This window comes from Balaenoptera acutorostrata, chromosome 20 (assembly GCF_949987535.1).
Source record: "Balaenoptera acutorostrata chromosome 20, mBalAcu1.1, whole genome shotgun sequence".
NCBI lineage: Eukaryota > Metazoa > Chordata > Mammalia > Artiodactyla > Balaenopteridae > Balaenoptera > Balaenoptera acutorostrata.
Genome location: NC_080083.1, coordinates 49,957,200 through 49,982,959, shown reverse-complemented (window position 1 = coordinate 49,982,959; position 25,760 = coordinate 49,957,200). Strand labels below are relative to the sequence as shown.

At 42.6% G+C, this 25,760-nt stretch overlaps 1 protein-coding gene and 1 non-coding gene across 2 annotated transcripts; one reads left to right on the top strand and one right to left on the bottom strand.

The window, feature by feature from the left end:
- Positions 1-10,815: 10,815 nt before the first annotated feature.
- On the bottom strand, positions 10,816-10,888 carry TRNAR-CCG (transfer RNA arginine (anticodon CCG)). The gene has a single exon. It is a non-coding gene; the product is annotated as a tRNA-Arg (tRNA).
- A 3,844-nt stretch (positions 10,889-14,732) lies between these two features.
- KPNA2 (karyopherin subunit alpha 2) lies at positions 14,733-24,908 on the top strand. Its single transcript, XM_007185947.2, has 11 exons — positions 14,733-14,864; positions 16,218-16,315; positions 16,467-16,604; positions 18,417-18,505; positions 19,340-19,608; positions 19,870-19,964; positions 20,061-20,324; positions 20,516-20,749; positions 20,991-21,173; positions 22,987-23,136; positions 24,557-24,908. The coding sequence occupies exons 2-11, from the start codon at positions 16,241-16,243 to the stop codon at positions 24,647-24,649; spliced, it is 1,590 nt and encodes a 529-aa protein (XP_007186009.1). The 5' UTR covers positions 14,733-14,864; positions 16,218-16,240; the 3' UTR covers positions 24,650-24,908.
- The last annotated feature ends 852 nt before the right edge of the window (positions 24,909-25,760 follow it).

The window sequence follows — 25,760 nt, the reverse complement described above, 5'->3', positions numbered from 1 at the left end:
GGGTCACTATGTCTGTAGTCTAGTTCTCAACTTTCCTCAGCTTGAAACTCAGTTTTGTCAGTGGATTAGATTTGTGGGACCAACTCACGTTAACCAAACTCATAAAAAGCAGATGTATAAACCAGAATGTCACTTATTAATTTGTAATAGAGAGGATATAGCAAAGGTGATTCAGAGGTCTAATGATTAATCAGGAGATTGCTTGTTGAGCACTAAGTCAAATTGCAGTTGAAGGTGGGCTAATCTTCCCTCATTTGAGTTTTAGAGGAGCAAATTCTCTATTTCCTCCAAAAGAGTATATCTCTTCAGTCACTGCAAGGCTTAGGTACACCAGAGTCAGTGTGTCCAGATTCTGGCCCAGACCAAAAAACACTGTGAAATTCGTGCTTTGGGGTTTATAATTTATAGATGTCCTTAGATCCCCTTCTTTCACATACTCTTTAAGTCAAGTGGAATAAAATTAACTAGGCTTAAGCTTTCTCAGTTACAACCACATCTCAGACATAGCTGCCTGAGATAATATTCAAGTCACTCAGATCCAGTTTGGGGTGTTCCCGAAACTCTTCTGTTGCAGGAATGTTGTGAATGCCCTGAAGCCCACACCCTGAAATGTAGAGGCAGAGAGCTGACTGGAAGGCTCCCAGAGGCTCCCAGGGTGGCACCAGCCTGGAAGAACTTACCAGGGTCCAAGGCTGCGTCTTGGGCAGCACATGGCTTGCAGGAGCAGAAGCCATATTCATGGTGGAAAGCACAGAGAGCTCGAAGAGACTGAACTATGTAAGTCAGAATGCCACTTTATTAATTTACAACAAGAAATCGACTCAGGCAGACCTGCAGGCTCGTGTCAGCCTGGCTAGAGTTCTCTTTCTAAAAACAAGTCACCTGGGAAGCCAAATTATCATCAGAGTGCTTGGTAATATAAGCCAGAGCATGGGGAGTTCGTCCTATAATTGGAATGTTTAAAGGTATTGGTTTCTCATAACCTAATATGTCCACCTTTACATGCCTATCTTCCACGTGTCAGGTGGAAGAACCTAAGAGCCTAATTACCTTCCTCTCCCCTGCCAATTTCTGGCATTTTGAGTGTATCTTTCTGCCTTGCAAATAATTGTTGAGCATCTACTGTGTGTTATATAGTAAAGGACTTGTGCCAGGTTCCTGGCATGGAGCTTCTAACTCTTGGAATTTCCCAAGTGATGGAAGCATCTTAATGATTCACGAGCTTCCTGGATCCCACCTGAGTTTATGCTAATGCAGTGACTCTTGGAGGGCCCCTTGATAGCTTAGGGCTGGGAGCTGGTCATCAGAAAGACCAACCATGTAATTAGAGGGTTGGGACTTTGAGCCTGTCTGACCTCCAGGGGGCGGAGAGAGGCTGGAGATTGGGTTCAATCAGATGGTCAATGATTTAATCCATCATGCCTGCTTAATGAAACCCATTGACAACTCAGTGGAGCTTCCTGGTCGGTGACCACATTGATGTGCTAGAAGGGTGATGCACTGTGATCCGTGGAGAGAAAACCCTGAAGCATCTGGGACCCTCCCAGATCTTGCCCTATGTGTCTCTTCATTTGGCTGGGTCTGATCTGTATCCTTTATAATAAAACTTTGATCGTAAGTAGAGCACTTTCCTGAGTTTTGTGAGTTGTTGTAGAGAATTATCAAGCCTGAGAGGAATCATGAGAACCCCCTAGATTTATACCCAGCTGTCTGAAATGAGGGCAGTCTTGTTCTGGGTCATCTGCCCTTTAACTAGTGAGGTCTGCGCTAACTCTGGGGGGTTACTGTCAGAATTGAATTGCAGCCCACCACTTGGTATCAAAACACTATGTGCCCCGGGAATTCCCTGGTGGTCCAGTGGTTAGGACTTGGCGCTTTCACTGCCAGGGCCCAGGTTCAATCCCTAGTTGGGGAACTAAGATCCCACAAGCTTCGCAGCACAGCCAAGGAAAAACAAAAGCAAAAACAAAGAAACACCATGTGCCAGGCGTTTTAGAAGCTGGAAATACCCGTCGTCATCATCTTTCTTCAAAAAGAGTACAGTACTGTTGCTCTGGTTCCCATTAGGTAAATTAGGGTCATGTTCTCGTTCGAGTTCAGGACCATCCTGATTGGGGCCGAGGTCTCCCCAGATTCTTCAGGCTTTCACAGATAGCTGCTAGGTTTACTCCTACAGGCACCAGGCTAGGTCCTGGAATACTGGGACATAAATCCTCCCCTCAAGTGGCTCACAGACTGCTGTGGGGAATAACGTTCCGTTATAGTGTTAAGTGCAATATTAAAAGGCTACAGGAGACATCACGTAAACTGGTTTGAAGAATGACTGGGACTCACCAGATAGACCAAGGAGGGCAGGCATTGCAGGCTGAGACAACAGCACATGCAATGGCACTGGGGTACGAGAGAGCATGTGAATCTACCCAGGCCCAGGAAGCCTGGCAGCACACTAGGGAAGGAGCCCCAATGGGGGAAGATGCTGAGAGCCTCGATGCCCTATAGATGGACTCTCCACAGACAATGGTAAGTAGCTGCTGTTTATTTTTAAATTTAATTTATTTAATTTTTAAAATTTATTGGCCATGCCACTCGTCTTGTGGGATCTTAGTTCCCCGACCAGGGGTCGAACCCAGGCCCTCAGCAGTGATGAAAGCACCGAGTCCTAACCACCGGACCTCGAGGGAATTCCCTAAGTAGCTGCTTTTTAATTCTTGATTTTGTTTTCCTATCACTCTACGTTACTGTAATGAAAAATTTGGAAAATAAAAATAGTAGACACAAGAACTACCACCATCAATCACTTCCCTGGTGGCGCAGTGGTTAAGAATCCGCCTGCCAATGCAGGGGACGTGGGTTCAAGCCCTGGTCTGGGAAGATCCCACATGCCATGGAGCAACTAAGCCCATGCGCCGCAACTACTGAGCCTGCACTCTAGAGCCCGCGAGCCACGACTACTGAGCCCACATGCCACAACTACTGAAGCCCGCGTGCCTAGAAGCCCGTGCACTGCATAGAAGAGTAGCCCCCGCTCACCGCAACTAGAGAAAGCCCGCGTGCAGCAACCAAGACCCAACGCAGCCTTAATTAATTAATTAAAGGAAAAAAAAAAACCAACAATCACTGCAATAGTCCCATGTTTTTCCTTCCAGGCTCTTTCTTAGATACCATTTCACACAGATGCCATCAGAGGACCAACACTATTTTGGATCCTGTTGTTCACATGACACCATGACAAGGGCACTTCCCCATTTCACCTGTCATGTATACAATTTTGTATTCAGCTTTTATTCAATGAAAATTAAAATATTATTACAAACTCTTTGTAGATACGAAATCTCATAAGTCCATAATATGTTCTCATTTAGACAAACCATCATTTGTGAACATTTTAGGCTGTTTTCAATTTTTGCTGTTGTAAAATGTTCCGTGTCCCCGTTAACAAAGGAATGAATGCATTGAGACATACTGAAATACTCTAGAGCAGGGTTTCTCCACCTCGGCACTATTGACATTTTGGGCAAGATAATTCTTTATCATGCATTGTTAACCGGTATCTCTGGCTTTATCTACTGGATACCAGTAGCGCCCCCCACCTCCAGTTGTGACGATCTAAACTGTCTCCAGACATTGCGATGTCTCCTGGGGACAAAATCGTGAACCATAATCATTGCTAGACAGCAATGAAATTAAATGAGCTACAGTTACAAAAGCAAAGTATAGATGAATCTCATAAACATGATATCAAGTAAAAGAAGTCTGACACAAAAGACTATATACTATGTAATTTCATTTCTATAAATTCACAAATAGACAAAATTAATCTATGGAGTTAAAAGTCAGGTTATGGTTATCCTGGGGATGGGTAGTGACTGGAAAGAATACAGAGGGGGAGGTGTTCTGTGGTGTTGAAGTGCTGTATAGTTTGATCTACTAAATTTTTTTTAAAATATATTTTTGGCTGCATTGGGTCTTCATTGCTGCTCATGGGTTTCTCTAGTTGCCTCCAGCTGGGGCTCCTCTTCCTTGTGGTGCACAGACTTCTCATTGCGGAGCACGGGCTCTAGGCTCTCAGGCTTCAGTAGCTGTGGCATGCAGGCTCAGCAGTTGTGGCTCGTGGTCTTAGTTGCTCTGAGGCCTGTGGAATCTCCCCAGACCAGGGATCAAACCGGTGTCCGCTGCATTGGCAGGCGGATTTTTAACCACTGTGCCACCAGGGAAGTCCCTGATCTATTAATTTTTGATATCTTAAATAAGAAATGTTACCGTTGGGACTTCCCTGGTGGTGCAGTGGTCAGGGCTCCCCGCTTCCACTGCAAAGGGCAAGGGTTCAATCCCTGGTCGAGGAACTAAGATCCCACAAGCCGCGAAGGGTGGCGAAAAAAGAAAAAAGAAAAAAAAGAAAGCTATTGAAAATAATATAATGAATACCTGCATAAACGTGACCCAGTTTCCCAGTTTTATCAAATCTTAATAATTTTTTCCATATTTGCTTCATGTTTTTTTAATGTTAAAATATTACAGATATAGTTAGTGGTAGCCAGTCTCCAGGATGACTGGTCCCCAGTGATCCCTACTTCCTGGTATTCACACCTTGTGTAGTCCCTTCCCACTACAAGTCCCCTGTAGTTGTAGCAGGACTGGTCAGAGTGACCAATAGCATAAGGAAAAAGTGAAAATATACACTTCCAAGACTAGGTTACAAAAAGACTGAACTCTCACCTCTTTCTTTTAGATCATTTCCTCTGGGGAAGCCAGCTGCTGTGTTGGGAGGACACTCAGGCAGTCTGTGAGAGGCCCACAGCAAGGAAGCAACTGAAGTCTTCAGCCAACAGTCAGTGAGAAGCTGAGGTCTGCCAACAGCTAGTAAGTTAGCCTGAAGGCAGATCCTCTCCCAGTTGAGCCTCCAGATAAGACTGCAGCCCCAGTGCAGAGCTTGACTGAAACCTCCCCCTGAGAGACCTGAACCACCCGGTAAACCACTCCCAGATTCCTGGCCCAGAGAAAGTGTGAGTAATAATGTTCATTGTTTTAAGCTGCTAAATTTTGGGGTAATTCGTTTTGTGGCAATAAATAACTAATACACAGTTGAAGGCCCCTTAGGCTCCTCCCTCATCCAATTTCTTTTCCTTCCCAGAGGTAATCATTATGCTGAACTTGGGGTCTCTACCATTCTCCTGGATGTTTTTCCTATTATGATTTTGTCAACTATAATAAAAAGATATCTTACAAATTAATTTTGAGGGGTTTAAAAATTATAATTACAAATTTTGGAACATTCCATATAAATATGCAATTGTAGTTCAATAAATCATCTCTGAAATGAGTAATAAAATTGGGAAATCTTTCCCTTCTTAATTTGGGAACTGCCTTGTCTAATATTACAATGAAATGTGAAGGAAAATCTATTGTTAATAACAATAATAATAGCTGCCATCTACTGAGCACCGTTCCAAGTATTAAATCTTTGTATAAATATATGAGCTTATACTTTTATTATCCCAGTTTAGGGATAAGAGAAAGGTTAAGTAACTTGCCCAAGGTTATACAGCTAGTAATTAATGGATTCCAAAACTATTAGCTACTACCAGTGCTCTTTATATAAGGCAGAAATTAAAGAGAAGGGAAAAGATCCAATTAACATAAATGTAGCTGTTAGAAGGTTCCTCTGCAAATGGCCGTGAGGTCTAAGTTGATCATCTTAACTACCTTCTTCCATCATTTATTCCCTGTTCCTCCTACCCTCAGCTGGGCAGGGGTCTATGCCTGGTAAGGAGACTCAAAACTTTTTTCCCGTAGGACCTGAGTTCTTGGTGGTCCTGTCTTTATTGGATTGCTGTGCTTTCCCATTAACTGGGTCTTTGGGACAAGGGTACACTAAGATGTGGCCCCAGTGAATCCCTGGATTCCAGACATTTCCTCTTTCCTCCACTAAGTAGTGAACCGTTTTCCCGTTGGTAATCACATCGTTCACCAAGGCTTAGTTCAGGGACTGTCATACCTGGGGCTGCTATAACAAAGTACCACAGCCTGCACGGCTTAAACCACAAACATTCATTTCTCATAGTTCTGGGGCTGGAAGTCTGAGATCAGGGTATCAGTATGGTTGGGCTCTGGTGAGAGCTCTCTTCCTGGCTCCCAGATGGCTGCCTTCTTGCTGTCTCCTCACATGTCAGAGAGAGAGAGACAGACAGACAGAGCGCAACAGAGAGACAGAGAGAGACAGAGACAGAGAAAGGGCTCTGGACCCTTCTTTGTTTTATAAGGACACTAATCCCATCCTGGGGCTCCACCCTCATGACCTCATCTAAAAGCCTCACCTCCTGATACCATAACACTGTGGCTTCTACCCATCGATTTGGGGGTAACATAAACATTCAGCTCATAACAGTGACCACCCCCCTTCTCTGCCTATTGATTCAGCAGCCTGAGGAGTCCCAGATGGCCAAGGGGCAGCCTCAGATCCAATTGAATGGAGCCATGATAGTATTTCCTGGCCTAAAGATCTCTCCACCGGGCACTAGAACCTCTAGACCCACTGAGTCTCAGATCACTGTCAAGGAAAGCAAAAAGATTCTTCCAGGGAATTATTAGGGGTCATAGTGGGAGAAGCCACCCCTACCTCCTCTCCTTGGTTACTGGACCTGCGCATTCTGGCAGTGTCTAAGTCCAGGAATGGTCGTGCTAGCAGAAGCCCTGCAGGCAAAGAAGACAAATCCATACCCAGAACACGTGTCTGTCCCTGTGAGGACAGGACGCTGTCCGCACATCCCAGTCTTACTGCAAACAAGGGATTATTGTTTTGCCTCTCAGGGTGCGACCCTCCCCTTGGAGAAGCGCCCTCTGCTGGCATTTCCTAAGATCTGCGTCCATGAGCATCCTCTTCTAATTGGCATCTATCCGTGTTGGTTCCTCATTGCTTTTGGTAGCCCTTTCTTCTTCTATTTGAGGAGTTGCAGATATCTCCTAGTTTCATTGATGGTGTTGTTTGTGGTTCTGCTTCTCATTCCCCTTGTGCTTTTGTAGGATTTTTCGAGAGGAGTGGAGAAAAATGGCAACTTTACTGTAGTTTTTAATACTGAAATCCGGTAAAATTTAAACGTATGATCATTCTGAATGTTAATATCATTGGCTTGTATTTTAATATTAATTCTGGTGTACCTTCTGACATTCTTAAATGAGTTTTGAAAATTTGGACTAATACAATACTAATATTGTACCCTTTGACCCACTCCTCACGTTGCCCCTGAGACTGCTTGGGGTCAAAGGAAAAATGATAAAAAAGGGGACAATTAGTAAGGCCCTAAAATGTTTTTCATGAGGTCCATCAATGATATAGTCATACCATCCCTGTTTGTCAAGCTTCTAAGGCAGTTCCTAGACAACGGGCCAGATGATTCTTTGTTATGGGGCTAACCTGTGCATTGTAAGATGGCAAGGTTACCAGGTCTGCGTGTGTGTGTGTGTGTGTGTGTGTGTGTGTGTGTGTGTGTCTGTGGCAGTTTTAAGTTATTAGTTCTTAAAATCAGAACTTTTTAATGGAAGCAACTGGACCAAAAATCTGTCAGAGGATTTTGAGACTCATTAAAACAAAGTTGAATGAGAAAAAAAAAAAAAACCCAGTCTACATCACCTAAAATCAACAGTCATGGTGGAACAATTAATATGGAATACTCAAAATAAAATGTACAACATTTGTGTTGAGGATAGGTGCCAATGTTTTGCATGGCTAGTTAGCATTCATGCCTCTTTTTCTTTTTAAGGAATTACCTCTTCCCCTTTATGGGAAGAATTGGTGGGAGGGTGATCCCTTTGTGGCCCCATGAATCAACAGGAGAAAGTTGGGCCAATTGTAAGCTTTTCCTGGGAAACTTGATTCTGGAGCAAGTGACCCTAGGATGAAGAAAACTATCAGAGGCACTTATTGCAGGTCTAGCTGCATGAAAAGTGGCAATGCTGGCAGCAGTGTCCCTGACAAGTGTCCCTGGCTCTGAGAGTCACTGTGCTTCCAGCTTCTTGCTTTTGGGGGGCCATCGGTGTGTCCTTATTCTTGCTGGTTCCCACGACTGGTCCTCCAGTTTTGCCCTCCTATTTAGTAAGCACCTCCCTTCCCCATGTCTTTCCAATGAATTCTCACTTGCTTTGCTCAGGTTGGGCTGGTTTGTTTCCATTGTTGGAAACAAGATGGAACTAGCAAAGGAGATTGAGAAATTGACTGGAGAACCGAGAAAAAAGACATTTTTCTGGAAGCCTGAGAAAAGGGTGTGTTTCAAGAAGAAAGGACCGGAGGCTTCCCTGGTGGCACAGTGGTTAAGAATCCGCCTGCCAATGCAGGGCATATGGGTTCAAGCCCTGGTCCAGGAAGATCCCACATGCCATGGAGCAACTAAGCCCGTGCGCCACAACTACTGAGCCTGCAACCTAGAGCCTGCGAGCCACAACTACTGAGCCCACGTGCCACAACTACTGAAGCCCGCAGGCCTAGAGCCCGTGTTCCACAGCAAGAGAAGCCACTGCAATGAGAAGCCTGCGCACCACAACGAAGAGTAGCCCCCGCTCGCCACAACTAGAGGAAGCCCGCGCGCAGCAACGAAGACCCAATGCAGCGAAAAATAAATAAATAAATAAATAAATAAATAAATAAATAAATAGAATTTCAAACTTCAGGTCAAAGTCAAGCAAGAAAAGGACTGAAAGGTATTTCTTAAATTTGCCAATTAAGAGGTCCCTCTCCAGGAGGAGTGTGGCCAGCGACAGAGGAATGAAGAGAACATGGCAGGTGAAGGGAAGGAGACCCTGGGTACTCAGGAGCCGCCCTTGAGGCAACCTGACTGCATGGAGGGAGGTACCCAGGACTCATGCCAGGTGCCCAGGACCGAGGGTGAGCTTTTAAGGACTGGAGAATCTGTAGAATATTTGGGGCTCAAAGGAAAGAGCCAGTAGAGGCAAACGAAAGACATAGTCAAGGGGGGGAATTAACAGGCTTCCACCTTCTGAGTGTCTACTAAGTGTCAGACAAGTTTCCTGAGGAGAGAGGGGTTCAAAGCAAAATCAGAGGGAGGGACTGGCCTGGGACTGGCCTGGGACTGGAGAAGAGACATCTCTTCATGTGAGACAGAAGAGGGAAAACACGGGGGAGATGATGGAGATGAGGGAAGAGGAAAATGTGGAATTTGCATGGAATGACTTGAATGTGGGGTGTTCAGTAGGCATTGACTTCAGCCAAATGAACTATGGTGAATGAGTCACAAAACATCTGCCAGAGAGAAGGAGCTGGGCTGAGAGGAGAGGCTGAAGGAGAGAAATGAGGTGGGAGGGTCAGGTGAGCTTGCTGGAGGCCCAGCAGGCCAGTCAGAAGCCCAGAGAGGGGAGGACCTGTGAGGAGTTTGTCCTGCCCAGTCCTCAGGCTGAGTATTGTGTATGAGAGCAATCTTGCCTTTGGACCACGGAGACATTGTCACTGTCCGTTGTCCCCAGATGCTGCCTACAGGTAGGAGTCAGGAGACAATGCAGCTCCGATTTTTTGAGCACCTACTGTAGCAAGGACCTAATGTGGCCGTCAGCGCTGAGGTACCAAGAATGCAGCTGGAAATTATGTCCTGGTCTTATTTATTTGTTAATGTGTTCCGGTTTTTAAATTCAGCACTACATTCCTAATCTTAAAAAACGTGGGGGGCACTTCCCTGGCGATCCAGTAGTTAAGACTCTGCGCTCCCAATGCAGGGGGCATGGGTTTGATGGGTGGTCCGGGGAACTAAGATCCCGCTCGGCGTGGCCAAAAAAGAAAAAAAAAGGGTGGGGGGTAAAGGTATCAGCTAAATTTCCCCATTGATTGTTTAGGTTTTTTTTTCTTTAATAAACTTTAATTTTGGAATAATTTCAGATTTACATGACAGTTGCAAAGATAGAACAGAGGGCTCCCATATACCCTTCACTCAGTTTCCCCTGATGCTAACATCTTACATTACCATGTACACTTGTCACAACTTGGCATACTGTTGGTAACTAAACTCCAGAATGTATTCAGATTCCACTGGTTTTTCCACTAATGCCCTTTATCTTTTTCAGGCTCAAATCCAGGATACCACATCGCACTTAGTATTTAAGTTGTTTTTCAGAAGCAGGAATTCACTCCTCGATATTCCTCTTGTACAAGTTTTAGAAGAAGAGTTTAAACTTTTCAAGCTAGTCAACTGAACCAGTCTGACAAACTTAAACTCTGATTGTATTTCTTTTATTACACTAATTTGCAAATTAAATACACACACACACACACACACACACACACACCTTACGTTCCAACTACAATTTGTTGTTCATTATACTTTAGGGACAGAAACCATAAATTGTATTTATTATATTTGTATGTTTTAACACAAGTAAAAACACAGTTGCTTATATATTCTCCTTAGTACTGGAAATAAATGTTTGGACCCAGCACAGCTGAATCTGCTCACACACCCCTTGGGATAAGAATGGGGAGGCAGTTTTGCATGTGTGGCTGCCCATGATGAAACCCATTTTTAAAAGATAGAAAAAGAGATTATGCCATCTGTCCAGTTGGCAGTTGCGTTTCCTAAGGCTTTTCTCTTTTAAAGATCAGTATAAACTAAGCAAGAGTAAATGCTCCTCTTTTGGGTCAGATTTTTGCTTTCACTTGCAAGGTCTCAATTACAGTGCTGTTAGAACCCGGGGATGCATTTCCTAATTTGTAAATCGGATAGCCCTCGAGATCGCTGTAGAGAAAGCGAAATTACGACATTTCAAAATCTACTTTCGTGTTCATCCCCGCGTTTCTCTCCCCCAAAACTAATCTTCCTGCGACCCAGATGGGACTCGAACCCACAATCCCCAGCTCCGGAGGCTGATGCCTTATCCATTAGGCCACTGGGTCACCACGGGATCCGGGTTCTCACACCGTCCCCTTACGCAATGCCATCATCGCGCACCGCCCTCGCGCTCTGCGGCCTCCCTTCCGGCGGTCTGTGATTTGGGAGCCGCCCCCAGTGCCTGCAGCACGCGCCTGCGCACTCCTGCGCCCTCCACCCGTCCCGCCGCCAGAGCCTCCGCGCGCATGCGCAGGGTCTGCCCCACCGCCTTTCCCTGGTACTGCGTGGCCCGCACGCGGGTGGCTCTGGGTGTTTCTGGGGGAGCTGTTTCCTCTTGGGTTTTCGGAAGGGTCTCAGTCCTGGCAGCATACTAGGCGCACTTGGTGTGGGGCGGAGGAACTCTAAACAAAATTTCAGTGCCTGGTCTCTCCCCGTTCTAATTCTATTTACCAGGGCGGTCCTGGGCCTCTGCATTTTGCAGAGTTCCTGCGACCTTCCTCTGGGGTGAGGTCCTACCGCATCCCCCCAACCTTCCCGTCCCTAACAGCTGCCTCCTTCCCTTTTTTTTCCCCTGCATTTTTTCAAAGTACGTTAATTGGATAACATTATGTGCTGGGAGCTGTTGGGAGTTTCCAGGGTGAAGAGGCTTTTCTTCAAATCTGCCCTTCTCACCCGCTCACCTACATCCATTTTTCTCCCCATCTCTTCTTTCCGAATTGAAGGGAAAATAAATATAACGAGGTCCCTAAATACAAAATAATACGAATTTTGTTTTGTTTTTATCTTAAAGCTAGGTCTTCGATAAAGATTTAGAGATTTTCTGGTTCCATGCATAGTATCTGTATGCTTGTTGCATATAAAGGTGCTGCATTTGTTATTTTTAAAAATACACGATTTTGTTTTCTTCTTAGACACATAATACCTGTTCATTTTTAAATTGTATAAAATGGGGGTAAGCCAAACAAAAATTGAAATTGATTATAATTTTACCATTCAGAGTTAACCACTATTAACATTTTGGTGTGCATCTTTCAAATCTTACGTGTCTGTGTGTTATGTGTCAGTTTTATTACCTGTGGATCCTGAGTCATCCAGGAAATGCTTTTCACAAAAACTAGGACATTATTAGTGAATAATAAATAATCATATAGCAACGATGGTGCAGAAGCAATGGTGGGTAAAACTGACACCTTGATGAATCAAGGCAGTGACACTGTTAGCAATAATCGTTATTCTTCACCTTTGTGCAGTGGAGGGAGGGGAGGGAATTTGGGCCAGCTTCACTTAAGAACACCCTTGATGACACTATAAGAATTATTAATTTAAATCTCGACCCTTGAGTACACATCTTTTTAATATTTTGTGTGACAAAATGGGAATTATGCATAAATCACTTTTACCACAGAATTGAGGAAAACATTTGTTCAATGTTTGAGTTGCAGGCTAAACTGGCTGCTTTTTCAGTGGAACATAGTTCTTGAAAGAATGACTGACAGGTAAACTATAATTATTCAGACTTGGGCACACTTGGGTTTGCTTCTCTGGAGCAGCTTCATACTCAGGCTCACGTCATCACGGCACGCAGTCCACTGGAAGAGAGGGGATATCTCACAAAAGCCTCAGTATATATTTTACTGCATTGTGTTACATCTTCATCACCAAATTCCTGTGTCTGGGGTATGGAATGTAATGATTGGCTTAGGCCAGACAGACCCTCTCCTGAATCTCCATCCAAACTACAATAGGAAGAGTTGGGGTGTATGCTTTCCCAGGACAAGGTTGTATCTTTCGAAGGCAACTTTCACTTTTGACATTTTACTTCTGTTTCAGGTTATTTTCAGGTGAAAGTACAGAATAGTGGTCAGAGAGCACGGATCCTGGAATGAGATGGCCTGGGTTTGAATCCTGTCTGCCATTTACTCCTGTGCGAACCTGTACAAGTTACTTAACCACCCACTCTTCTGTGAAATGGAACAAATAATACTACCTCACAGAGTTGTGAAGATTAAATGTATTCATAAAGGTAAAACACTTAGGACAATTCTGGGCACATAGTACCCAATATTTGCAAGCAAAAGAAAACCCAATTTGGGGCTTCCCTGGTGGCGCAGTGGTTAAGAATCCAACCGCTAAGAATCCACCTGCCAACGCAGGGGACATGGGTTCGAGCCCTCCTCTGGGAAGATCCCACATGCTGCGGAACAACTAAGCCCGTGCACCACAGCTACTGAGCCCGCGCGCCTAGAGCCCGTGCTCTGCAACAAGAGAAGCCTGCGCACCACAACAAAGAGTAGCCCCCCTAGCCGTAACTAGAGGAACCCCACTCGCAGCAACAAAGGCCCAACGCAGCCAAAAAGAAATTAAAAAAAAAAAAGAAAACCCAATTTAACGGGCTTAAACAACAAAGGAAATGTATTGGATGATGTAATTTCAAAGTTATATAATTGCAGCTTTCTGAGGTAAGGCAGGCTGTTGATCCTGGTTTCTCTACGACTGTCTAATTCAGATTTCTGGACTGTCTAATTCAGATTTCTGTTACTCACATCTCTCCGTTCAGAAGAACAGAGCCTGCTTTCCAACCTCTAATCATTAAACAAAAGGCACAGGCTTCCCAACTGGATGAATTTAGGTCACATGACTGCCCCAGAACCATTCACAGTAGCCAAGAGAATGCCTTGCAGTGACAGGTTTGGAGGTGAAATCCTTCCACATTTTTGCATTTAGGGGGATAGGATTGTGGTGACTGGTTAGGTGGGAGTAGAAATCAACCTCCTATGACTCTCATAGCTGCTACACAATGAGTGAGGCTGGCAAAAATGCCTGCGAGAAGGGATGAAGTTCATTGTTTGAATTTATAGTAAAAAATAAGCTAATACAGCTTTTCTTAAAAATACCCTTTTCAGAATACAGAAAAGTTGCAGAAAGACAACAAAGTGGCCCATAATCCTGAGGTTCTGATAACCATCATTGATGCTTTTTTAAAAAGTACGAGAAAATACAAACATTTTATTCAGAAATGTATAAAATATAGCATAGGTCATTACTATAACAATTGACAAAATTTGAACACAGACTATAAATAAGTTATCACATCAAAGTTCAGTTGTCTTGAATTTGATGATTGTGGTGTGGTTATATAACAGAATTCTTACAAGATACGAGCCGAAATATTTAGGGGTAAAGGGACATGATTTCTCAGACTTGCTCTCAAATGGTTCAAAGAGTAATATGTAAAAGCCGTGTATATATATATTTACATAGAGAAATAGTAAATGTGGCAGATGTTAACATTTGGCAAATATGTATAAAGATTTGCAGCTGTACTGTATTTGAAATTATTAGAAATAAGACTGGAGAAACAGGCATAATAAACCTTTTGTTACCACATTTGTGCCTTCTATGCAGTCTTTTATGACGCAAGTTAAACAACAACGTCAACACCACCTAAAAAAATGCAGCACATATCTGCCTTACCCCTCCCCTCCTTGATGGCCAGAAACCCCGACCAAGTTCCTTCTGAGTCTTATCAGGGGAAAAATGCATAGCAATATATTTCTATATCAAGATTTTGAAAGAGAATTATTTTGGAAATCATTTGTGGTACTTGTTTAAGGCAAACATCCAGGGAAACTACCATCCACCGTACAGGCATAAACGCACTGCTAAGAGCCAACGCTCCAGCCATGGCGGACTGGGAACTGGCTCTTCGCGCTGCGTGCCGGGATCTGGAGTCTTTCCCCTCCGAACTGCAAGGCGCTCTGGGATAGCCCGGCCTCTCCCTTATCTCGCGATGCTATCCTCTCTTCTTCGGGGCCCTCTGACTCCCTCCCCAACGTGTTTTTCAAATCCACCAATGGGCGCACAGCGTAAGCTCGAACCAGCCAATCGGAATGCGGGGCCACCGGGAAATTTAAATCGCGCCGGCCGGCTGCTCGAGCCACACCGTCCTCTGGCTGACCGTGGTGGACGTTTAGAGCGCAGTCGATCCGCAGCCTGTGCGGCCCGCACCGCCTCCTGTAGAAGCTTGAGCCGGCTCTGTAGGTACGAACTGAGGCCGCAGCACGGCCCGAGCGGCAACGGCTGGCCCGCAAGGCCGCGCTCGGATTGCAGGCGGCGGGAGGGGAGGCCCGGGGTAGATGCCCGGCCTGGCTTTGGCCTCTCTGGTTGAGGAGGCCTCGGGGGCGTAGTTCGTTGACGAGACGGGCGTTGCACCATGCGAGTGCTTGGCTTTAGGGCTCGAGGCCCTGCGAACAGCCGCGATCGTCTTTGAGAGAGAATCAGAGTGAGGCCCGAGGAGGAAAGCCTCGGTAGGGGGCCCAGCGCCTCTGGCTCCTCCTCCGCCCGTTCCCGCTGCTGTTTCCCCGAAATGGGGTCGGGGGTGGGGGGTGGGGCAGGGAAGGGACTGGAGATGGAGGTGGCAGTTGGAAGTTCTGAACGTCTCTTAATACGTAGGCCCTGGTTTGGCTGTGTCACAATTTCGTAAAAGAACAGAATGGAATTAAAGATAGCCACTTGTAAGGAGGACGTTTACTTTTGTGCTCTTTTGGAGATTGTTCTTAAGTAGCTGAGTTTGAGTGAAGCACAGCTGATATCAGCCTAATTTAGTGGATTCGCTCAGAATTTCTGGAAATGAAAATATATGTGAGATGCTGAAGATGCAGAACTGCGTCGCAGGTGTTCAGGGTGGGTGGGCAGGAAATTTTATGAAAGACTCCACAATGTAATGATAAATCCGATTTTTAAAAATTTTCAGACGTGGAGAATGTACCTGTTTTGGCCTTTTAAAGACAGTAGAGGCTCCAGAGGATCTGAATTTATGGCCCCTAGGACATAGATTTAAACTGTAACCTCATTTCCCCTACTTTGTCTTCAATTAACTATTTATGGGTCTGATATAGAGTTTAGAGGCACACTGTCCGGTGTGGTAGTCCCCAAACGCATGTGGCTAGTCTGAATTGAGTTATGCTGTAAGCTTAAAGTCCCCGCAAGATCTCGAAGAATTAGTATGAAAAAAGAATGTAAAATATCTCAGTAATTTTTTGATGTAACGTGTTGAAATGAGAAAATACGTGTTGGCTTAAATAGAATATATTATTGAAGTTAATTCCATTTGTTCCTTTTTGCTTTCTTAAAAATGTGGCTACTAGGAAACTTAAATTTATGCAGCCCGCATTATATTTCTGGTGGACAGTACTGCTCCAGGAAGTCTCAGCCCTTCAGAGGGGAGGGGCCAAAGATCATTTGGCCAAAGCTGTTTAATAGTGCTGAAAAAGGAAGTTCCTCCTCTAATATAGAAATGTAGACTCAGTATGTGTTTGGTAATTCCATTAATGCTCATCTTACTGCAAATCAAAATGATAAAAGGGAAATTTTTTTCTCTCCCTCATCTTACAGCTTTCTCCCTTTGTCTGATAACCATGTCCACCAATGAGAATGCTAATTCACCAGCTGCCCGCCTTAACAGATTCAAGAACAAGGGGAAAGACAGTACAGTGAGTACCTTCTGTTGCTTTCCTATGATATTTTTTAAACGGGAATATATTTGGAAAGGGGGTCAAAATTTTGAGCGAATTTGAAAAAGTGCCCTCACTTGACAACAAAAACTGATGTAATAGGTGAGATGATATGTTGTCTTTTCTCAAGGAAATGAGGCGGCGCCGAATAGAAGTTAATGTGGAGCTCAGGAAAGCTAAGAAGGATGACCAGATGCTGAAAAGGAGAAATGTCAGCTCTTTTCCAGACGATGCTGCTTCTCCACTGCAGGAAAACCGCAACAACCAGGTAAGGATATTTTAGCTTGTGAATTACGGTAAACCCAGAAAAATCAATATGGGGCTTCTCTTAGAAATTTAAATAACATTCCTAGCTTTGTGGTTTTAACTATCAAATGTGAAGATCTGTTTTTGTGTGCTCCCAGTCAGTAATTCTGATGCGTTGTCTTTTTCCTGCCCACCCTACGTAATCTACTGAAGCTTATTCTAAGGTTGTCTTTAGCTCTGATCTCCCTTCAAGTTTCTCTGCATTTCCAGTTGCCAGCTCATACCTCGACCTGGCCGTTCAATTGTTAATTGAAAGTTAATCGTATCCAGAACCATCTTATTTCTACCTCTTTCTTTCTCTTTCTCTTTTCCTTCCTCCCTTTCTTTCTTCTCTATTTTTTGTACTTGTCACCAGCTTTATTCAGGTCTTTTTCCTCAGTACTGAAATACTTTCAGTAGTTTCCTAATTTTATCTTGCCCTTCATTCTGTGCCACATGCTACTTACCTAAAAATTTTCCTAAAATACTGCTTTAAACACCTTAGAAACGTTATGGTTTTAAATCCTTATTTTTTTAATGTTTTTTGTAAATTAGACCCATCTTAGATTTTCAAATTTATGTCTTTCATCTTTCAAAGATATTGGGCACTTTCCTAGTTTTTTTTCACGTTATGCTTTACTTTAGCGCTCCGTATTTTATCAGTGTTTTTTTTTTTTTTTATTGAATTCCACCTATGTGCTATTTCTCGAGTTTTATACTCAAATCCCATCTTCTCCTTTATAGCACTCTTTGGTTAGCCTAACAGGAAAAACGCTCCCTTCTCAGAATTCCTGTAGCACCCCATTCTGCACCAAAAAAGAAGAGTAAATTCTGTATAACACTATATACATGTAACACTATATATATAGTGTTATACATATAGCCATTTATTATATGGTTGTTTACTTGTCACATTTTCCTAGTTAAGTTGTAAGCTTATAGGGAGAAAGGGACACTGTCTTTCTGAGCTAACTGTAGCATTGGTTCTCAAACCAACGCTACAGTTAACTCAAACCTATGATCACAACCGATACATTTATATTTGCAACACTACTGCGGAAATGAATAGATAACAAACTTAGATATGAAAATTCCCAGCATACCTAAATACAAGTGATTTAGACTAAGATAGGAATAACCTTCACAGTGCTCAAATTCATTTTTTTAAAGTTGTTCACAGCTACTTTAGTGACTAAATGCTGGGATACTCCATTACTTGAGACTTTGTTTAATCATGACACCAAGTTTGAGAATTGTTCTACATATTAAAAATGAATATTTCATTAACAGGCAAATTTTAATGTAGGGCTAAACTCGTAGTAACTGATTATAAACTTAGGAATGTCTTCACGTTGGGATTTTATTGTTTGTATTTAATTCTTTTTTTAAAATAAATTTATTTATTTTATTTTATTTTTGGCTGCATTGGGTCTTCATTGCTGCACACGGGCTTTTCTGTGGTTGCAGCGAACAGGGGCTACTCTTCATTAGTGGTGCTCAGGCTTTTCACTGCAGTGGCTTCTCTTGTTGTGGAGCACGGGCTCTAGGCGCGTGGGCTTCAGTAGTTGTGGCACACGGGCTCAGTAGTTGTGGTGCATGGGCTTTAGAGCACAGGCTCAGTAGTTGTGGCGCATAGGCTTAGTTGCTCCGTGGCATGTGGGATCTTCCCGGACCAGGGCTTGAACCCATGTCCCCTGCATTGGCAGGCGGATTCTTAACTACTACGCCACCAGGGAAGCCCTGTATTTAATCTTAAAAATGATAATTTGCAAAATTAATTCCACTCTTCTTGTAGGGCACTGTAAATTGGTCTGTTGATGACATTGTCAAAGGCATAAATAGCAACAATTTGGAAAGCCAGCTCCAAGCTACTCAAGCTGCTAGGTAAGTCTTGTCTGCTATAGCATGGGTAACCTAAGAAATCAGCCTTTTTACATTTTTTGGTGGGAAAGTGATGAGCAGGTGGTGTGGGTCAAGTAAAGGTTAAGCCAGGCCTAGGCCTATTTTCATTAGAATCTTCCCTTAAGAGGATGTAAAATTTTCTGTAATTCCGTCTACCTCCAGTGATAATCACTGTTAACCTTTTGGTGTACTTTTTAACAGAATTACAAAGTTTTTGTCACAGTGCCATTTCAAGTCAGTGTCAGGGAAAGGAGGAATTATTTAGGAAGTGGGATTAGCACATTTATTTAGAATGGTCCATCCATTTAGGAAATAAATATATGTAGACTCTTATCTCCCACCTTACACAAATATTTGTGATATCCATAATAGAAAGGATTAATAATTTCTGTAGCTTGACAGTGTGGGGAAAAGCAAATCCAGTTGACAAATGATCATGGAAAAGATGTTTAGCTTCACTAGTGGTAGAGAAATGCAAATTAAATTAACAGAGTGCGATGCTATCAGATTGTCAACGTTTTTAAAAAGTGATAAGATCTAAAGTAGATTTCTGCAGAGATGCAGAGAGAAGGTTCTATATTATTGGTAATATCTCAGCTTTGGAAAAAAAGTAGTTTACGACGCAACTTACGGTAGCGCCATGCAACCAGTCTGCTCAGCTCCTCCTAAATTCCAGGATGTCTCAGCATTTAGTGCTTTACTGTAAAAGGTGGTTTAAAGTTCTAAACTCTTGAGTTGCATTTTAAATTGTTTTTTTATATGAACCTGTTTTGTTAATCACCTTCAACTTTTGTTTCTCTTTTTGCTTTCCCTTAGGAAACTGCTTTCCAGGGAAAAACAGCCCCCTATAGACAGCATAATCCGGGCTGGTTTGATTCCAAAATTTGTGTCCTTCTTGGGCAGAACTGATTGTAGTCCCATTCAGTTTGAATCTGCTTGGGCCCTCACTAACATTGCTTCCGGGACATCAGAACAGACCAAGGCTGTGGTAGATGGAGGTGCTATCCCAGCATTCATTTCTCTGTTGGCATCTCCCCACACTCACATCAGTGAACAAGCTGTATGGGCTCTAGGAAACATTGCAGGTACTTGGATTTAAAATTCTTTTGACTGAGTGTCTCCAGTCACACTGAGGTTGGTAGAAGTGCCTTGTCATAAGTAATAGTGATGTCTGTGTTGGGTTTTGAACTTACTTGCTTCCAGTGCGTATAAGGGGTGGAAGTGGCATCTAATTTAAGGAATTTCTGAGAGTGTTTTCTTTGCGTCAAGACACTGGTGCACTCAGTCACTGAAATTGATGGTGCTAGACAAGTAGTTATGGTTAACTTTGCCTTTTTTTTTTAAAGGTGATGGCTCGGTTTTCCGAGACTTGGTTATCAAGTATGGTGCAGTTGACCCGCTGTTGGCACTTTTGGCGGTTCCTGATTTGTCATCTTTAGCAGTAAGTTACTTAACATACATCAAGTTATTCATTGATTCTAATTTTCCCACATTCTCAAAAAACAGAGCACTTCATTGCATTTTTCTTTTCCCCCAGTGTGGTTACTTACGTAATCTTACCTGGACACTTTCAAATCTTTGTCGCAACAAGAATCCTGCACCCCCCTTAGATGCTGTTGAACAAATTCTTCCTACTTTAGTTCGTCTCCTGCATCACGATGATCCAGAAGTTTTAGCTGATACCTGCTGGGCTATTTCCTACCTTACCGATGGTCCAAATGAACGGATTGAAATGGTTGTGAAAACTGGGGTTGTACCCCAACTTGTGAAGCTTTTAGGAGCTACTGAATTGCCGATTGTGGTAAGTGAACTTTCAGGTGAGAATATAAAGTATAAGGAGCATAATCAACTGGTACTAATATTGACATATTGTCTATTTTAGGCCATATAATGAGCCTCTTACTTGTCAAAACTTTTAGGGTATAGAGATTTTGAGCAGTTCTGGAAAAGATAAAAGATAACCGCCAGCGTCAACATTTTTTTCCTTTTCAGACTCCCGCGCTAAGAGCCATAGGGAATATTGTCACTGGGACAGATGAACAGACTCAGGTTGTAATAGATGCAGGAGCACTTGCCATCTTTCCCAGCCTGCTAACAAACTCCAAAACTAATATTCAGAAGGAAGCTACGTGGACAATGTCAAACATCACGGCTGGCCGCCAGGACCAGATACAGCAAGTTGTAAATCATGGATTAGTCCCATTCCTTGTTGGCGTTCTCTCTAAGGTAATGAAGTTTTAGGACTTAATAAGGGATTGTTAGTGTTTATGGACAGGCACTTGGTAGATTCTTAATGTGCTAATGTTAAGTTCTACTTAACTGCCTTTGCTGAATTATAGTCATTTCTTTTACTTAAGCTTGGGTAGGACCAGTTGGTAGTTTTAGTCACCGTTTTTCTGAAACAGTACTTTTGGAATCTTATTTTTATGACTATTCTGAAATAAACCTGTTTTCTTATGTTAATTAGGCCGACTTTAAGACACAAAAGGAAGCTGTATGGGCTGTGACCAACTACACAAGCGGCGGAACAGTTGAGCAGATCGTGTACCTTGTTCATTGTGGCATAATAGAACCGTTGATGAACCTCCTAACTGCGAAAGACACTAAAATTATTCTGGTTATTCTGGATGCCATCTCAAATATCTTTCAGGTAAGTCTTAAGAAGGTGGCATGTGTTTGAATTTGGACTTGATAATTGGTTTGCTATGTAGGTGATCGGGGTGGGGGCAGCTGAGCTTACTCAGGGGGCCACAGAATCAGAGAGACATTTATGGGGGCCACACTCTTGATAAAAGGTGTGACAAGGGATTGTAAGAGATACAAAGGAGATGACAGGTGCATGATGTCACCTGAATTGAGGTCAGGTACATATGTGGACACTATTCATACCTATTTATTTTGTCAAGAATTTTTAATTCCCCAGTTTCATACTGAATTTTGGTGAGATTAAATTTGAATGACCTAGTTAATTATATTTTTCTTCTGGTTCCGTTCCTAATTGATCCAAGCATGCTAGCACATGGCACTTGTCATAGTGTTTGGTGGTAGGTAGGTCTTACTCAACAACTTTAAACTTTAGATTATGGAAATTTGTACATATCAAAGTTGAGTTTAGAGTAATGATCCCTAGTATATCCATCACCTAGCATAAATAATTGTCAACATTTGGCCTGTTTTTCTTTTTTTTTTTTTTTTTAATTTTATTTATTTATTTTTGGCTGTGTTGGGTCTTCGTTTCTGTGCGAGGGCTTTCTCTAGTTGCGGCAAGCGGGGGCCACTCTTCATCGCGGTGCGCGGGCCTCTCACTATCGTGGCCTCTCTTGTTGCGGAGCACAGGCTCCAGACGCGCAGGCTCAGTAGTTGTGGCTCACGGGCCCAGTTACTCCGCGGCATGTGGGATCTTCCCAGACCAGGGCTCGAACCTGTGTCCCCTGCATTGGCAGGCGGATTCTCAACCACTGCACCACCAGGGAAGCCCTTGGCCTCTTTTTCTACTCACCTTACCTAAAATTTTATTTTTTTAAAATTTATTTATTTATTTATTTATTTTTGGCTGCATTGGGTCTTTGTTGCTGCGCGCGGGCTTTCTCTAGTTGCGGCGAGCAGGGGCTACTCTTCGTTGCGGTGCGCAGTCTTCTCATTGCGGTGGCTTCTCTTGTTGTGGAGCACGGGCTCTAGGCACGTGGGCTTCAGTAGTTGTGGCATGTGGGCTCAGTAATTGTGGCTCACGGGCTCTAGAGCGTAGGCTCAGTAGTTGTGGCGCACGGGCTTAGTTGCTCCACGGCATGTGGGATCTTCCCAGACCAGGGCTTAAACCCGTGTCCCCTGCTTTGGCAGGCGGATTCTTAACTGCTGCGCCACCAGGGAAGCCCTACAATTTTATTTTGAAGCAAGTGAGTTATTTCATTTTTAAAAATTTATGTTTCTCCTAAAAGTTGAGAACTTTAAAACATATTTAGCCAGAATATCATTCTTACACCTAATAGGTTCTTGATATCATCAAATAATCTAGTCCAGGGAATTTGTTTTTACATACCGTAGGCCATCTTTACTCTCAGACAATGGTTCTCTTCCTTGACTACATACATCTTGGGATTATCTGGGGTGCTTTTACACTAGTAATTTCCTATTCCCATCACAGACCAGTTGAACCTGGATATAGCGTCATTTTTAAAGTTGCCGAGGTGATTTTGATGCACAGAAAAGGTTGAGAACTATACTAAGATCTTTGTGGCTGAAGGCTGCAGAAGTAGTTGCTAAGAGCAAGTACAGGTCTGATTCCCTTGAATTTTTAAAAAATGTAAAATGTAGATAAAAATGGAGATAGTTTTATCTCATAGGATTGTGGAAGGAACTGTTGTGTTTATTTCTGTCTGATATATGTTGATAGTCAAATGTAGACATTGTTTTCTTCATTAAAACAGAACAAAGTTTAAGCTACTAAACTTGGAAATTTTTTTTAGGCTGCTGAAAAACTAGGTGAAACTGAGAAACTTAGTATAATGATTGAAGAATGTGGAGGTTTGGACAAAATTGAAGCTCTACAAAACCATGAAAATGAGTCTGTGTACAAAGCTTCATTAAACTTGATTGAGAAGTATTTCTCTGTGGAGGTGAGTAACCTGGTAATGTTAATAAGAACTGGGAAAATACACACTTAGGATTAAGCCTGTAAGATTTTTTTTCCTCATACTTTTTTAATGAGCCCTGATTAAATACAGTAAAATATCAGTGTAAGTAGGAGATAACATACATATTTGCTCCTCTAATGTTTGGCTTGATGATAATACCATCTTTGTAACTTGAGATATTAAAAAGTCACCAATTTACTTTCGAATGAAGAGCCTCACGAATCTTAGAATATCTTTTTTTTGTTGTTGAATTTATTTATTTGGTTGTGCCGGGTCTTAGTTGCGGCATGCTTGTGGGCTCTAGTTCCCTGACCAGGGATCGAACCTGGGCACCCTGCATTGGGAGCGCGGAGTCTTAACCACTGCGCCACCAGGGAAGTCCCATGAATCTTGGAATATCTTGAGACTGAGTTTGTGTAGGAGTTGGAGAAGTAGGCCGACCCCACAGCCATCCTCTGGCCTAATCGGTTTTGCTCTTGCCTACTGAAAAGTGACAGGTTAAAAAAAATCTCTATTTTTCTGTTAATTGTAGAAGCTTTCTTTAAAAATTTTTTTCTTTTAATATTATAATTTTTTATTGAAATATCGTTGATTTACAATGTTGTGTTAATTACTGCTGTACAGCAAAGTGATTCAGTTATACATATATATATACTTTTTTGTATATATTCTTTTCCACTATGGTTTATCATAGGATATTGACTATAGTTCTCTGTGCTGTACAGTAGGAACTTGTTGTTTATCCATTCTATGTATAATAGCTTACACTTAACGCCAGCCTCTCACTCCATCCTTCCCCCTTCCCCTCCCCCTTGGCAACCACCAGTCTGTTCTTGATGTCTGTGATTCTGTTTCACAGATAGGTTCATTTGTGTCCTAGTTTAGATTCCACATGTAAGTAATATCATACGGTATTTGTCTTTCTGACTTATTTCACTTAGTATGATAATCTCTAGTTGTATCCATGTTGTAGTAGCATTTCCTAACCCATTCAGAACCTTCCCCTCTCAGGCAGGTTTCAGTAGCCCTCCCTCCACTATTTGAGATATTGAAGTGTGTTTCAGGATTAAAGGTGAAATACACAAATGAAGACTTTAAGAGTGAATACCTTATAGGCATTATGTTAAGTGAAATGAGTCAGACAGAGGAAGACAAATACCATAAGATCTCTCTTATATGTGGAATGTTAAAAAACACACACACACAAGCTCATAGATACAGAGAACAGATTGGTGGTTGCCAGAGGCGGGAGAAATGAGTAAACTTTTTTTTGTTTTTGTTTTTAGCCTAAATAAATTGAGATAAAAGAAGAAAAAAGAGTAAATATAGACTTCTAGGCAGCTACCTCTTAGAAATGTGCCATATTTATGGGATTATATTGTTTGTTTTTAAATACTTCCAGGAAGAGGAAGATCAAAATGTTGTGCCAGAAACTACCTCTGAAGGGTATACATTCCAAGTTCAGGATGGCGCTGCTGGGACCTTCAACTTTTAGATCGTACATCTGAGGCATAAAGTTGTTTGTTGTGTACTATGTTTGGTAGAAGTTTGTCTTACTGTTTCTCTACTAAGAACTCTTTACACGTGGTTTGTTATTGTAGCACTTTTTACAAAGAAACTATACTTGAACAGTTCCAAACTGTACATACTGTATGAAGCCTCTCCTCTCAATGGGTTTCTTATTTCTATGTGGAATTTCATACCTTGCAGTGTCCTGTAAATAAAGATTAGATTCCACCCTTTTCTTTACTTCACCATGCCGATGTGTTACTTTCTAATTTAGAGCTCTTAAAGGCTGCAAATGAAGGGGAGCTGAATTGAACGGATGTGACTCTAACCAGGGGTGTAGTTTTGGTTGCAGACATCATTTAACGTAAGGTTTGTTATGTCATCAAGGATACAAGATTGATAACTCCCTGCCCACTTCTGAATTCTGGCTTTGCTCCAGGCTGCTTCCCCTCTTGGTTGGTGAAAATGGCCATTGGCACTTCCAGTCTTCACATCCATTTCACACCAGTCAGAAAAATTTTTTTCACAAGTTTTCACCAAAGAACAAATAAAATTTCGCAGAAGCCCTCAGCCAATGTCTTTTCAAGGCTTTCTGGCCAGGGAGATGGGATAAAAATCTTAAATTTAATCATAAATTTCTCCTGGAGCTACAAGTGGAATTCATTCCTCCGAAACTTCAAGGCTGAAAGTGGTTTCAAGGCTGCACCTTGGCATCAACAGCTGGGAAAGTTTAATTGGTAAGGGGTGGGGTTGAAATAGTGTACTTAAGTTTTTAATTTAATCCCCAGGTGCTCCATCTGTGCAGCCTGGGTTGTGAAAGCCACTACTTGAAGGAGTTGCTATGCTGTTAGCAGAAAAGGAAGGGGTTGGGGGGTGGAGTGTTAGCTACAGTATCCCAGAAGTCTCAGGAAAACGAAATGCATCTTTAAAGTACAACTGTTAGTTTCTGCCTTTTTTTTTTAAATTTATTTTTGGCTGCTTTTTTGACTGGTGGAAAAGTGATGAGCAAAGCCTCCACTGCCTTTTCCCACCGCAGAAGATAAAAGCTGGGACTTCCCTGGTGGTGCAGTGGTTAAGAATCTGCCTGCCAATGCAGG

What these genes read in the sequence shown, in the direction of transcription:
- KPNA2 (XM_007185947.2), top strand. Translation starts at nt 16,241, where the DNA reads ATGTCCACCAATGAGAATGCTAATTCACCAGCTGCCCGCCTTAACAGA. An exon ending in CTGATTTGTCATCTTTAGCA is followed by an intron (nt 19,965 to 20,060) that starts GTAAGTTACTTA and finishes CTTTTCCCCCAG; the next exon opens with TGTGGTTACTTACGTAATCT. An exon ending in CCATCTCAAATATCTTTCAG is followed by an intron (nt 21,174 to 22,986) that starts GTAAGTCTTAAG and finishes AATTTTTTTTAG; the next exon opens with GCTGCTGAAAAACTAGGTGA.